The sequence below is a fragment of the Hipposideros armiger genome, unplaced genomic scaffold (assembly GCF_001890085.2).
Source record: "Hipposideros armiger isolate ML-2016 unplaced genomic scaffold, ASM189008v1 scaffold_35, whole genome shotgun sequence".
NCBI lineage: Eukaryota > Metazoa > Chordata > Mammalia > Chiroptera > Hipposideridae > Hipposideros > Hipposideros armiger.
In genome coordinates, this window is record NW_017731385.1 from 5,002,837 (window position 1) to 5,017,987 (window position 15,151).

The 15,151-nt window shown below is 41.4% G+C and overlaps 1 protein-coding gene across 2 annotated transcripts in view; it reads right to left on the reverse strand.

Moving 5' to 3' along the window:
* CERS3 (ceramide synthase 3) overlaps positions 1-15,151 on the reverse strand; it is a 110,283-nt gene that overhangs the window by 39,966 nt on the left and 55,166 nt on the right. For both annotated transcript variants that reach the window (XM_019637839.1, XM_019637838.1), the window contains exons 3-6: positions 13,390-13,504; positions 6,878-6,996; positions 3,874-3,931; positions 2,863-2,913 (exon numbers count right to left, since the gene is read on the reverse strand). In XM_019637839.1, the coding sequence (XP_019493384.1) occupies positions 2,863-2,913; positions 3,874-3,931; positions 6,878-6,996; positions 13,390-13,504 (343 nt within the window). The remainder of the gene's footprint in view (positions 1-2,862; positions 2,914-3,873; positions 3,932-6,877; positions 6,997-13,389; positions 13,505-15,151) is intronic.

Genomic DNA, 15,151 nt, shown 5'->3' on the forward strand with positions numbered 1-15,151 from the left:
TCTCTTCCCACATGACCATGAACTAGTTCTTGGGTTTTGATCAGGGGAAAATAGCAAGTATGATGCAAGCGGATCCTTTAGAAGCACCACATAGGAAACCCGAGTTATCCTGCTGGAAGCTACGGAGTGGAGAATCGAGGTATGAAAAATATGAATGAGAGAGCCAGGGTCATGAGCCATCCCCCAGCCAACCTAGCAACTGACTGAAGATGCATGAATGAACTCCGCAAGTCTCCACATGGAGCTGCACTGCTCAGCCGAGCCTCACTCACATTGCCAACCCAAATCATGAGCAAATAAATGGTTGCTGTTTTAAGGCACTAAGTTTTGGGGATGGTTTGTTATGCACTAATAGATAACTGATACACTTGAGAAGCTAAGAATAAGTTAGAGCTAGAAGATGAGATTGGGGCTTGGCCTACATAATGCCTAAGTACCTTATGGTCTAACCTCCTTTGGTTTTTGTATGCTGAGGCTAACACATTAAAAGGAATAATTTTCTGGTCAATTCATCACCCTTGATAAAGCGGTAAAAGAGTGCGACAAAGTTTCTGCTTTTTTCTGTGACAAGCAGCCTGTATAAGACTAACTCTTCTAGTGGAAACAACTTTTTAAAAATCTGGATAAAGTACAGAAAGAATACCTGTTTAAAAGGATCCGAGAGCAACCAAGGCATCCTGAACCCATGAAGCCAAAGTTTCAAAGGGAAGAAAAGTGCATTAAAGCAAATCCTTTATTTCAAGTGAATCTGAATTCAAGAAGTATGACAGACCCTAAGTAGGAAAGAAAACCACACCTATGTATAGCATAAAGTCTGTGTTTGCCAACTTATACTCAGTATGGGGCCCACAGACTAAGAAACAGAAGTTAAGTAGGACTTTTGGCAATCTCGTAGTAAGGACTAGCAAGCAAATTGGTTTTCAGGGCCAGCCGAGGCAAAGGAGTCCTGGTAAATACTATAAACTTTTAATTAAAACCACTGTAGGAAACATCCTAAGTATATGAGTGAGTTGTAAAGATATAGACTGGAGTCAACATTGAATCAGCTCAATCACAGATAAAATGCAGGCAATCTGTCTCTAACTGCCTAACAAAAGTGAAAGAAAATCCTCTTAGAAGGAAGATAATAGTATCCTGAGCATTTTTAATGTTCCATACACAATGTCTGCCATTCAATCAAAAGTTATCAAGCATAAGAAACAGGAATAAGAAAGATAACAGACTCACAGGTGATCAAGATATTGGATTTATCAGACTTGGGCTTTAAAATAACTCCAATAACTTGGTTAAAAGGTGGGAAATATCAGTAGATAACTGGAATCCATAAAAGAGGAACCAAATGAAAAATTTTTAACTGAACAATACAATAACTAAAATTGAAAACTCAAAAAGGTGTGTTTAGTAGCAGATGAGACACTGCTGAGAAAATCACTACTGAACTGGAGGATATAAAAGTAGAAAATATCCAGAACAATAGAAGGTCTGAGGTTTTACCCTACTTGCAAGTTAGCTTGCCAAACAGATTCAAGGATGCTGACTCCTGAGTCAGAGATAAAGGGTAGTTTATTATTCACAGTAATACAGTTGCTAGAATATCGAAGTTTAGTCCAGTTCTCCCATCCCAACTCACATAGGGGTAAGCAAAGAGGGTAATATAAAGCCCTTTATACATATAGAAATGCAAGAGACCTGTGCAGAATTGTCTCTCAACAGACTGAAGCACAGAGTGGCAGGGGATGGAAAATACTGGAAAAAGCATAGAGGACATATGGGACTTAATGTAAGGTCTTTGTATTAGTACACTTGTAGCTGGAATTCCAGAAAGAGAGGAGAGAGAGAAAGGGACAAAAGCAGCGGCAAAGAATTTTTCCAGAACTGACTGAAGGCATCAAACCACAGATTTGAGAAGAACTATGGACAAGGAGCAGGATAAATGTAAAGACAATCACATTTATGCATATCATAATAAAACTTCTGAAAGACAAGGACAGAATATTTTTAAAAGTCAGAGAAAAAAAGGGATTCTGTTCAAAGAAGCAAAAATAAAATGAAAACTAACTCTTAAAGAAACTGATGGGATGCAGAAGACAGCAGAATGACATCTTTAAAGTGCTGAAGGAAAATAACTACTAACCTAGAATTCTATACCCAGCAAAAATACCTTTTTTTAAAAAAATGAAGGCTAAATGATAACATTTCAGACAAGCAAACCAAAGGGACTTCTTCAGCCAGAAGGATAATAATCCCAGATGGGAGCATGGAAATGCAGGATGCAAGGAATAGCATGTAAAGGGCAATTTGACTAATGTACAAAATAATAATAGTAATGACTTGTAGGGTTTTAAATATCTGAAGGAGGAAATAGGAGGGAGGCATATGGAGTATCCTAATGACCTTTAAGTGACTAGAAAAAGGTAACAGCACTAATTTCTATTAGATTCTAATGATTCAAGGATACATATGGTAATCTCTAGGATAATTACTAAAAGAATAACAGCATGCATAACTGAAAAGCTATATAAGGGAAGAAGCGGAATAATAATTTTTTAAAAACTTGACTGTCCCATAAAAGGTAATAAGAGAGCACCAAAAAAGGAGAAGCATCAGGTAGTCCAAATAGAAAATATATATAGTAAGATGGTAAATTTAAACTCAAATACATACCTATATTAACCATAAATAAACTCAAGGAGTGAGACAAGTGATGGGTAAGTAAGGAATAAGGATGTGCAAGGTCTAGTAGAGGAAGAGCCACAGGCGTCACAGAAGTGGACAAAGAGTAGACCAGGGGTCACACCTGACTCAGAGGACAATGTGAGGGGCTTGATCGCTGAGGTAACGGCTACATCAGAGGGGACTTACCTGTCTTGGGTAGCCATTCCACACCTCCCAGAGGTTATACACCCAAGGTTTCTGAAAACACAAGGAACCAAGAGAGAAAAAATAAGTCTGTGAGAGTCAGACTGGCTTTGGTAGAAACCATCAGCTCCTCCTGATGACACTGCTAGGGAGCAAACATCCACAGGAGATGCATTTTTGTCATCTCCTGTTGCTCCTGATACACCCATCTGTCCCTCTGGAGGTGTTCCTACATGTTCCTATACAACACCCCTGTGACATTCATGACTTCTAGTGCATCTGGAACCCAAATCAGTTCTGTCTCACAGAACAATTATTTCAAATAGATTCTAATGAAATTATTAGATTATTACAACCAATTAGATTACTGCTTCTGTAGGAATAAAAATATCTTGAGGTATCTGTAGCAATAAAATATCTTAAGAGAAGTCTTGAAAGAATCTTAAGAGAAGTCTCTAAAATCTGGTCATCTTTTATTTTCTGCGAACAATTTACTATTAAGTTTATACCTCACATAATGAGGTAATCATTTAAGCAGGCAATGCAAAAGGAATATGGAAAGGAGAGATTTGGTTTTTGATGGTGAGTAATGAGTCTTCATGGAACAAGTGGCATTTGATATAGGACTGGATGGAAATTGACAGGGAGAAGAAGAGGTGACAAGGACGAGACATTTCTGGCAGAGGGGATAAAATGTGCTAAAATCCAAAAGTAGGGGTGTACCACGTATGTTTCGTGGAGTGTCAGTAGTCCAGTTTAGTTGGTGTAGGAGTTGCATGAGTGGAAATAGGGAGCTATTAGGTTGAAAAATTAACTTTGCAAATGCAAAACTTAACAAAGGCTTTGAAAGACAAAGACAGATTGAGGAGTTGCTACTTCTCTAGGCATTAGAGGGCTTAGAGGCTTAAATGCTGGTTATCTTTTTGAAGGTATTAACATCCTAGAAAAATCACAGGTAAGGATTTAAAAAATTAAAGACAAATTCCAATCAAAGATATCAAAAAGACAACTTACATCATAAAGAAATGCAACTCCGGCAATAGTAATCATTAAGTAAAATGCAAATCGCCAGCTGCCAAAAGAAAGAAAAGTCTTGTATAGGTGATTGACATATGAGGAGAGAAACATTTGGTATAACAGAAAGAATACACATTCTAGAGTCAGACAACTCTAAGTTATTTTAAAAAGAAAAGTAGTCAGCTAATACAGAATTTAATTTCAAAATAAAGGATCCACTATGGATTAAAATCCTTAAATGCTGTGAAATAGGGTTTAGGGGTCATCGTTAAAGGAAGTACCCAAGGACATAACATGCTGAACGTAAGATGTTCAGAGCTAATCCATCCTCATAGTATAGACGACTTGCTGCTTGTTGGTGAATCCCCTGGAAGAGCTTGGTGCTGGGAAATAAGTTTCCTGAGATTTCCAAAACGCCCGGGGCTAGGTAACTCTTGCTAAGGTTCCTGCAGGATATTACATAGCTGATGAAATAAAATACAGTCCCTATATAATTAAATGGCTTGGCATTTTGCTATAGTCTATTTATTTAGCCCATTACAACATTTCACAGTTATCTGACTTGGAGGAAATCTGTGACATTGTTAAAGAGTAAGATCAAGCTTAACTTTTATTCGTGGTCCAGTCTTATTTCCTGAATACACTGTATAATTTCCTGCTTTGTGCCTATGTCTTCCTAGAAACATGCTGCCTTAAAATCATGCTTTCTTTTCTTATGGAAATCCAACCCATTCCTCAAGGTCCAGCTCACAGCTGACCTTTCTTAACAGCCTTTCTCCAACACAGTCAGCCCTCCTGATGCTGCCGTCTCCTCTGAAAGCCCACGGCGCGTCTACACATGACTGTGGCCTGCAGGGGGACAGGCCCACGTGCCACTGACGGGGAGTAACAAGAGCTGGGTGGCTTCCTACATGACAGTCTCATCTTCCTGATTAGCTGCTTGAGGCCAGTGACCATGCCTCCACTTTCACTTCCCTCTGAAAATCTAGGATCGGGCCATGTACAGAGAAGACGGCGAGCATCACCCTGTGCGTTGCCTGACTCACTGATTATGGCGACTGGACCTCCCCTTCTCCAGCCAGAGCTCTGTGGATCACTCTCAGTGGGTTCACAGACAGCCAGACTCCCTGATGTTGGGCCCGGTTGAGCCAGTTACTGGATGGGGGTGGCTTCCTGCTGCTAAGAGGAGCTTTAGGTGCCAAGGGGTCACAGAAAATGGAGCAGAGGGGGTCACTGAAAAGGATCAGAAGACCTGGATGCAACAGCCCCACCAACAGCCAGTGACCTTGAGCAGGTTCCTTAAAATAGATGGACATGTAGTTTCTCATTTTTTTTTAAACTTTATTGGGGAACAGCCATGGTCATTGGTTACACATTGCTTTCATGCTACAATGGCATAGTCGACTCTTTTAGGGAGGGCGCAGCTCACAGTGGCCCATGAGGGGATCAAACCGGCAACCTTGGTGTTATCAGTACCACGCTCTAACCAACTGAGCTAACTGGTCGCCCCTGTAGTTTTTCATTTCTTAAACAGGGCTAGCCCCACCTTTCCCGGCTGCCTCGCACTGCTGTTGGGAGGATCAAACAAAGATTATTTATAAACTGTAAGGCCCTATAATGTATAAGAAATTACCAGCACATTTCAGGGGAGGGTGATTCAGCTCAGAGGTAGAGAAGTAATCCCAGTTCCAGCCTGGGGACTTTAAGATAAGAACCTTTGCTAGAAAGATTGAAGGAAGGACAGCAGGAAAACAGGAAGATGCAATGGGAGACCAGCTCTACTGTGCAGTGTTTTGTGGTGATGGTTCAGGGAGATTCACTCCTGACAAGCTGATATCAGTGGCAACACAACATTAACCAATCTCTCAAGAGCTAAACATCAAAGAGAAACTGTTAGAAAACAAACCAGGCCACACACCTACAGCCATTGTGTGAAAGGCAGTGGAGGCCTGAGATGAGAAACGAGTGTTGCAAGACTCGCGGAGCCCCACACAGCACCAGCTTCCTATCTGGAATGTACCGGCAAATTAAAAAAAGCCATTACAGCTTAGTCTCCCACAGGCTGTTTATTTATCCGAGAGGCTTACATCAATCCCTATCTGTTTCACCATCAAAGCAAAAATATCTGTGGAGAATCACGGGGCAATGTGAGGACCTTACGAAACAGGCGGAAAGAAGGAGTGCTATTGGTGCATAGAATGTGGCATCAAACACAAGCCAACCAACATGCTTGTAAAGAAGAGGAACAAAACAGAAGCAATGACCTAGTCTGCCATTTTTGCACAGGTGTCCGTTTCTGCTACCGAGTGAGTGTCCTAAAGTACTACAATATTCTACAGGGAGAAAAAAACAAACAATCAAACAAAACCAGAGTTGAAATGAAACCCAAAATAGGTGCAATGCAGCTCACTGTTCTCAGAATGTCTTTGAAGTAGCCAGCTCTGATAAAAATGCTACTTGGTGCCCCAGCCCATCCCGACCCTTCCCCACTCCCCCCAGCTAAACCAACTGAGAAACCCAGAGGAACTTGCTGCCCCATCCATGGGCAGGGATGGGGGTATGAGCAAGTGACACAGACAGAAGTCCTCTCAGTTACTGTTGTGAGCCGAGAACTGATATCCTCTCAGACATTCTCTGTTCTTACAATGAGACATAACAATTATAATGTGATTGGAAACGGGGTAGAAAGTCTTGTGAGCTAGGGCCAACCTCTACCCTAGAAAAGATAAACACCGGTGAAGACATTTTTATGGTTTTTCTGGACATCTAGATAAATACATACTATCTCCTGCTCACCTTGGAGAGTTCACAGCTTGCCCCGTTTCATAGAGAAGGAAAGCGAAGCACAAAAGGTAAACGAGTGACTAGCCTCCAACACCCAATTGGTAAAGGGCAGAGCTGGGTGAGAACCCTTCTGCTCCAACCTCGGGGCTCCTTCTGAGATGACCATCCTGCTCCACAGAAAGTTAGAGCACTTCAAAGCTTTGACTCTCCTTCTTACCAAGCTTCCTGGAATTTCTTCATCCTGCAAGGCCTGTCTTGATTCCGCCGAGTCCTAAACCATCTTTCAACCTGGCGCTCTGTCAGGTTACACTTCTTCGCCAGTCCATAAATATCGGTCTGAAAAGGGATGAAATGAGTGTGTGAGTGAGGAGGAGCAGACCGACTGGCGGGCAGTCAAGAGACAGTGAGACTGGGTTACGAGAGGCTTGCAGTGGAGAGAGATAGTGCATTTGACCTTGAGCCAGTGAATTTACCTTTTTTGCTACGGAATCTCACACACACACACACACACACACACACACACACACACACACTCCCCAGAGTGAATGTGAGTATGAGAGACCAATTCTCCACAAGTCGGTAGCAGCCCATATGTTCAAGTTGCCTATGTGAGCTCACTCATTCATTCAATTCACTCATTCTGCTCAATTTTATTTAGGGCCTCCCAGGTACCAGGAAGAGTAACACAGTTGAAGATGTCGATCAAATACAATCTCTTCATTTTTCCTATGAGGAAACTGGAAACCTGAGAGTTTTAGTAACTTGTCCAAGACCTAAAATTAGGAGCAAAGTGAGCACGAGCGCTTAGGCTCGTGCATGTTCTGTTATGTCACACGATATCCCCACCAGCTCCAAAAAGTGAAACAGGAGAAACTCAAACAAGGGCTGGCCATCACGTCCACATTTAACGAGATGTAGAGCCTATTTCAAATGAATCTGAAATAATTCCAATCATAAAAATGATGACTGAAGAATATAAGGATGATGATGGCTTCTCTTCTGGGGAGCAGAAGCTGTAGATTGTGATTAAAATTGGAAACACTATCAAAGATGGATTAGCTCACAGGTCAGAAACCTGAAGTCCTCCTCAGGCCAGACAAGAAACAGAAGTGGCCGAATGGGGTTTTAAGTTGCATTCTTTTAACACAGGCACGTTTTTTGTGTTGCACCTACGGCACTCCCCACTCCACAATGAAACCAGCTCTAATTGTTTCTGAGATACCAGCCCTCTTGAGCTTTAATTTTCCAACTTGAGTATAAGAAATATTCCAATTTCCTCTGAACTTTGCTATGAGAAAAATCAAATGGCATGAAACGGACTCTCCACTTCAGTGCTGAGGAAGCAGGCAGGCGCCCCATGGACGCAGCGAACAGAAACGCACAGGTGCCATCCCCAAGGCGCAGCTGCGACCAAGCTCAGGCTGACGGCTCCCATGGCAGAAGTGCCAGCCCAGGACCTCCTGGGAAGTCGCTAGGTTCTCTTAATGTTGACCAATTCTTCAGAGTAGATTTAAACTGGTCATGGGCCGATATGGTGAGCGCTACACAAAGCCCGCCAATGGACCCAGCGGCTGGACTCCCAACAATCTGTGACCTGTTGTGGGTTGTGTTATCGTGCCTAATTCATATAATTGTTTACATGCACAGCACAACAGTGGGTGACATTCATAACGAAGCTCTCACGCTGATGATTGGCACATGCTTACCAATCTGCCAACCTGTTAATTAATCTGAAGAGAAGGAGAGCAAGACAAAACAAAACAGGCTGCAGCCCACACATTCCACTGTTTGCCTGTAAACTACTGCCCTCTCTAAGGCCTATTCCTGCAGAGGCCAAGGGTGCACCTGCTATTGTTTTAGTCATTGTTTCGGCTCTGAGCGGGCAGCTATGAACTGGTGCCTACTTCTTGCAGGCCCTGGGCTCGCCTTTGGAGAGCAAAAAAAACAGGACTGAGACGGGCCTCCCCTTCACATGGGAAAGTCCGTCTGCTGAGGAGGTCAGAAAATAAAACCCAAAATTCTAATAAAATATCATGACTGCTAAGAGAGGGAGAGATTGGGGCATAAAGTAGGCAGTTTCTGGAACTCACACTTAAGGTGAACCCTGAAAAATGCCCCAAGAAAGAGGATAAGGAAGGGAAGTGTCCTGGCAGAGAGACCAGAGAGCAGGGCACGGGGAGCAGGGAGCACCTGCAAAGACGGGGGTGGTGGGGGGGGGTGGAAGATGTGGCTGGGGTCACACCGCAGAGGGCCTTGTCTGCATTTATCTTGTGGGTTACAGGACGCTTGCATTTTTAAAGTCTCCCTCTTGTGGAGTATAAGAATGAAGGAGAACGGGGGTGGCAGCTGTGCTCACTTTGCCCTTTTGTCCAACTAGTGCTCCTCTGCCCTAATGGTGAGGACCTACCACGCCAGTCTGGACAAGTTTGGAGGTCTGGGTTCCCTACGCCAGACAGTATTGCACTCATCACACTCCCTCATAGGAAGAAAGAAGCCAGCAGGGAGTGAGGCGACAAACTATGGCAGGGAATTGAAACCAAGATTCAGCTCTGCTAATTGCTAGCCACATAGCCCTGTGCTCTGACCCCCTGTGCAAAACAAGGTAAGAACAATGAAAGCGTTCGCCTCCTGCCTCACAGGGAAGGTTGGAGGTCTGGGGGCTCCTGAATGTGAACGTGTTATAGGAACTACCACGTGCTGGAGATTATGGCCCCTGAGAGGAGACCACAGACCAAACCATTCAAGAAAAAAGTATTCCTTTACTTCTAAAATAATTTGCAAATATGAACAGATTCTCCCCAAACAGAGGACATCCTCGCAATTCAAATCACTGTCGCCTGGTCCATAGCAGGACATATTCTGAAATGCTGTAAGCTGTCTTTGGTGCATTCTTAGACTGAAAGGGCGCTGGGTCTAGCGTGACTGCTTTAAATGCTTTATTTATGCCATCATCCAAAAATATTTGGAGCCTCTACTCCAGAGTGCCAGGCACTGTTCTTGGCACTGGAGATTCAGCACTGAGCAAAACAAGGTCGTATCCTCAAAATAGATGTTTCCCAGCACTGAGAAGAACCCGATTTTATTATCCCACCAGATCTACAGATATCTGCGCAACAGGTGAATCTAGAAGACAGCAATCGAGCACGGCTCCGGGCATTTTCTTTCTGTTTTGGAGCACGGATGCATCTGATTTAAAGTCAGTCTTGGCAATACTGGGCTCCCCCAGCAATGTTATTGGAGTAGAAATAACATTGCAAACAAAAGTCTCTAGAAGTATTTTCTTTCATAAATACATGAGATACGCATTTCTTCAACACCTACCATGCACAGCAAATTGTACCGGGTGTTAATAGGAACAGAAGCAAATGCAATGAAGAAACAAATGATGTTCCCTTGGGAAAATTTAAGCTGAAAAGAAATGTTTAAAAGCTCTCCTGGAGGAGTCAGTATGAGAGGCACAGACTACAGTCACAATAGGTGACCTTTATTGAGCACCTACTATGTGTCAGGCACTCTGCCAAGAACTCAGTTCAGTCCTCCTGAAAGCTCCATGATAAGCACTATTACTGCGCTTCGGTTCGCAGAGTGGGAGGCTGAGGCACAGGGCGGTCAAACTGTCCACCCCCACACACCATCAGTAGCAGAGCCAGATTCTAGACTGCCCATCTGTCCTCACAAGCTCTGCTTTTAGCATGGACACGATGGAGAGGGAAGGGGACACGTCACAGGCAGAGCCTCGAGGAGGGAGTGTGTCCTGGAGGAAGAGTGCTGACTGGTGGCCAAGAGACCTGGCTCCTGACTCAAAACAAACCCCCTGGGAGTGCAGACAGATGACCCGCCCTCTTTGGCTCTCACATGTCTCACCTGCAAAATAAACTAAACTCGAATGCGTTATGGTCTAAAAAATGTTTGAATCTGTGCATGAGGCAGGCTTGCAAACGGGAACACACACACTTCTGAACCATTAACAGTGGCTCTGCGTCACTCTCACAGTGCCACGTTGCCTTTCCATCTCTTCCGGGACTACATACTCATTCCTTCTGCATCAGTTCCCGTTGTGTTTTTGCTGAGGAAAGGGCTGGATAATAAGTTCTGCTGTTACTCCATTTTATCAATAGCAGGATAATTGATCTGCTGGCCAGAGCTGTTGGTCTGTTATCATGGCTCTCTCCCAATAAATACATCTTGAAGTTGTTATTGAGATATATATAAAGAGACACATAAACGCATGTATAAATAATGGACACACAGCTGCACATACAGTGTCACCAAAGAATTGTGTAAAATCATGTATCAAAACTCTCGCGGGAAGTTGATGTGTATAGTGTTTTGGGCCTCGTCCATACCATGTTATACCCTTCTGTGCTAACCAACCCAGAACCGATACTGTATTTACTGAAATGGTTTTGTTTTTATTGGTTCAGTCTATAGAAGCTGAAGCAGCAACCTCAGGTCCACATACTCAATTGTTTTAACAAAGTCATGTGGTATCCACATGTATTACCACTGCAGTGTTCTGCCATGACAGGTTTGGAATACTCTGTGAGAGGTAATACTTGTATCTTGAAACAGCACAAAACTTTTTTAGTCCCCCCAGCAACCTGTCTTAGCCAGATTTATGGTTGTCTGCATGACAAAATGCTATCTGCGTGACACTGGCCAAGTTCATACATGCAGGTATTATGCGATTATTTTGGTTCCACATCTGAAATCACTATTAAGTCATGTACTTTGCCTTCCTTTGTTATATTCTGTCTTCCCAAGTTCTAGTACTTTTAATCTATGGGCACTTTACTGGAAAACTTGTTATATTGATCTGTTATACAAATATTGCCTCAGTTGTATAATCTACGGCAATATAAATTAGAACTTTTCATTATTTTCCTTAATCTTCTCAGTTTCTAACACTTTGGGGTTGATGTATAACATTTCTTCTCGTACCTGATGCAAACGTCCAAATTATTGGGTTGTCGGAAAAGTCATGACGCATTTTTGCAACGAAAAACATAGAAAAAATACGTCATGACTTTTCCGACAACCCAATACATTTACCCTAAGCCACACTGTGTCAGCTGAGTTAGAACAACGACTACAATTGCTCCAGCCTCTGAGATATATGTTTAACATTCTACTCACAGATATAGAAGTCACTTGGGCATAATAAGAACAGCACTGGACAGGGGACAATGGGCCAGGTTCCAGCTATAGATTGAGCCACTGAGTAGCTGCGCAACCTTGGGTGGATCGTTTCCTCTTGTGGGGTCTTACTTTCCTCACCTTAGTCATGAAGAGGAAAGACTACCCACCCCATCTCTAAATCTCTTTCAGCCTTTCTACATTTTTCTTTAACTGTCATAGGTTCACTTTCTGTCCATCACAGGGAAACTTGATAAGGACCAAATTTTCTACCTAATTTTAAATCCCCTAAAAAGTTGACTTGAGGCTCTTGCTATAGGTCACTGATAGCACAGCACTGTTTTTCACGTTTCATCCAAGGTATTACCAAAGTTACTTCCTCTCAAACAGAACCAGAAAAGGTAATAAGGACTGTCTGAATGAGTCCTAAGTTTTCATAAACATAGCTTAATAATTTCTCTTTTGAAAACCATAAAATGATGCTCAGGCATTGTTTTCACCAGTGGTAACAGCAATATTTACATGAACAACTGTGGTCTTTAGAGCACGTGGAAGTAAAAAACATGTGGAGACAGCTTGTCAGGCTGGCCTCACTTTAGAAAATAAAAACGGAGTTAAATACAGGAGCTGAGAGAACCAGCTCAAGAGAGAGATGGCCAGTCCTGGGCAATTCTGGACACTCCACCTCGTGCTATGTGGTGAAGCCTCAGCACGCCTCCTTCATGCAGGACGCCCACCACCAGTAACAGACAAGGTCAGAGCAGAAGCAAGTAAAGGTCAGGACCTGAAAAATCAGTCTGTCCTGAAACTGAGTTAGCATCCACTCCTGACTTTTAAAATTCCTCCTGATAACTGTCTGTATTCATCACACAGGGTGCACCACTTTTGGAGAAGTTTTTTTATCTCTTCTCTCATTTTAATTGGGGAGGTGTAAAGAAATGAGCCCTGCATGGACACCTTTTTCTTTTTTTTTTTTACAACTGTTAGATTAAAACCCTTTTCTATGGCACGTAACATGGCACACACAACGTTTCATGAGGTACATCCTGCGTTGTGAAGAGAACTGTGACTCTCCTAAAAATTCCATCTCTAGGGTGTGGGCAGGGGCACAGAACATTTCTGAGTGTGTTGAGGCCTTGGATAAAAAAATGTGTTCTCTGCACAAAAATCACCCCAACGGACACTTTCTTAATGTGTGTGATGTACATTGATGGTGCCACAATCATTAAAAGTGTCAGCTATGGGCTACTCTGCCTTAAGAGTGATCTTTTCCAATCAGTACATGTATATATCCTACGATCAAAATTCAATTTTGATCTTTATACTCAAGTTATGTTATTAATTGTGTTCAACACTAGAGTTGTACACAATAGTTCAACTATTAACATTTGTTATTTTATAATATGTATTTGTCGTTGTATAGTATGTTTGGAATGCTATATAACTTGTCAATAAAGAAAAAAAACACCCAAATGATTCAAATCATTTGCAGTTAACCAGAAAAGACTTTTTTCACAGATGACGTTAGTCACAGGTGACTGAAATATTAAGAAAGGAGATTTTTCAATCCAAAAGTAAAGAGTTTGTACTTACATGAGATGGATGCCTGGTGGAATGTTTGAAAAAATTCTCTAAGATGGTATTGGGTATAACCTTTTGAATTTCCTCTTTGATGCCAAATGCTTTTGCTAGAGGTGTGGCAACAAACCTATAAAAATATGAAAGAAAGTTCAAAACCTGAGGATGAATCCACAGTGACACCAGAAAACTCACGTTGTAACTTTAGATTCCAAATGAAAGCTCAGTCATCGGCTGGTGTTGACTTTGAGCTACTACCCGCAGCCAACATCTGCCTTGCAGAAGTTCAAAGAGATCAGATTTTCAGACCTTTTATACAAGCAATAACTTAAAAAAATAAAATACTTGCATAGTTCTAAAATTCATTTTATGCAAATCCAAATATACAGAGGGTGCCAAAAAATGTATACACATTTTAAGAAAGTAAACTATATTAAAATTGTAATACTTAATATATACCAATAGCAAAAGATGGATACAAGTCATGTGTATACATTTTTTGGTATACAAATCCCTGGTATTTGTACACAAGATGCAGGAATTGGGATAAGCCACTCCACTTAGAGTTTCATTTTCAAGACTTGTGGAGATTAAAATAAATAATAGTTTTCATATTAAAAGTTTTATTTGGTGATATTATCTTAATCCTTTTGCCACGACAGTCAGATACATCCAAATGAATATATCTGAAAATTTTATACATAAAAATAATGTCATTTATATACAAAGCAGCTCAAGTTATTATTAAATGCATAAAATAGTCAAAATATCAACTTTTTGTTTTTTTGTGGATTTCTGACACATTTTGAAAAACACTTGAAATCAATTAACGCATAGAAAGAGTTAAGGAAATTACTATGTTCCTATTTGAAGTTCTAACTTAAGACAAAAACGGCATGACTCTTGGGTAAATATCTAGGAATGGGATAGATGGATGGTATGTCATGTATACATTTAAGTTTATAAGAAACTGGCAAGTGGTTTTCCAAAGAGCTTGTACTGTTTTGCTTTCCAACCAACCATGTGCCAGAGTTCCACTTACTCCACATCCCTGCCAACATTTGGTATTGCCAGTCTTTTTAATTTCAGCATTTCTATTGAGCGTGTAGTGATTTTCACTGATTTTTCACTGTAATCTTTATTATTTCCAAACTTCTGCTTGTTATAAGTTTAGTTTGCTCTCTTTTTTTCCAGTTCCTTCAGGTAGAAGGTTAGATTATTAACACTTTGTAAGCGGGCATTTTTCTCTATACCTGAGTTAACTCGTCTCCTGCGCTTTGGTATAAAAAGCGCTATGACGAGTTTACTCGTTTCCCGCAAACAATGTGTTAATTTGAGATCTTTCTTCTTTTTTAATATAGGTGTTTACAGCTACAAATTTGCTTCTAAGCTGCATCTGCTTTTGCTGCATCTCCTACATTTTAGTGTGGTACCTTCTTTTTCATTCGTCTCAAAGTATTTTCTAACTTACCTGTGATATCTCCTCTGACCCATTGGTTATTTAGAAGTATGCTGTCTAGTTTCCACATATTTGCTATTTCCCAATCTGCTTCTGTTATTCACACCTAATTTAATTTCATTGTGGCCAGAAAACATACTTTGTATAATTTTAATCCTTTTACAAGCATTGAGGTTTGTTTCATGGCTTAACACATGGTCTATTTCTAAATAATGTTCCTTGTGCACATGTGAAGAATGTGTATTCTGCTGTTTTTGGGTGGTGTGTTCTATAGATGTCTGTTAGATGAATCTGACTTATTGTGTTGATCAAGTCTCC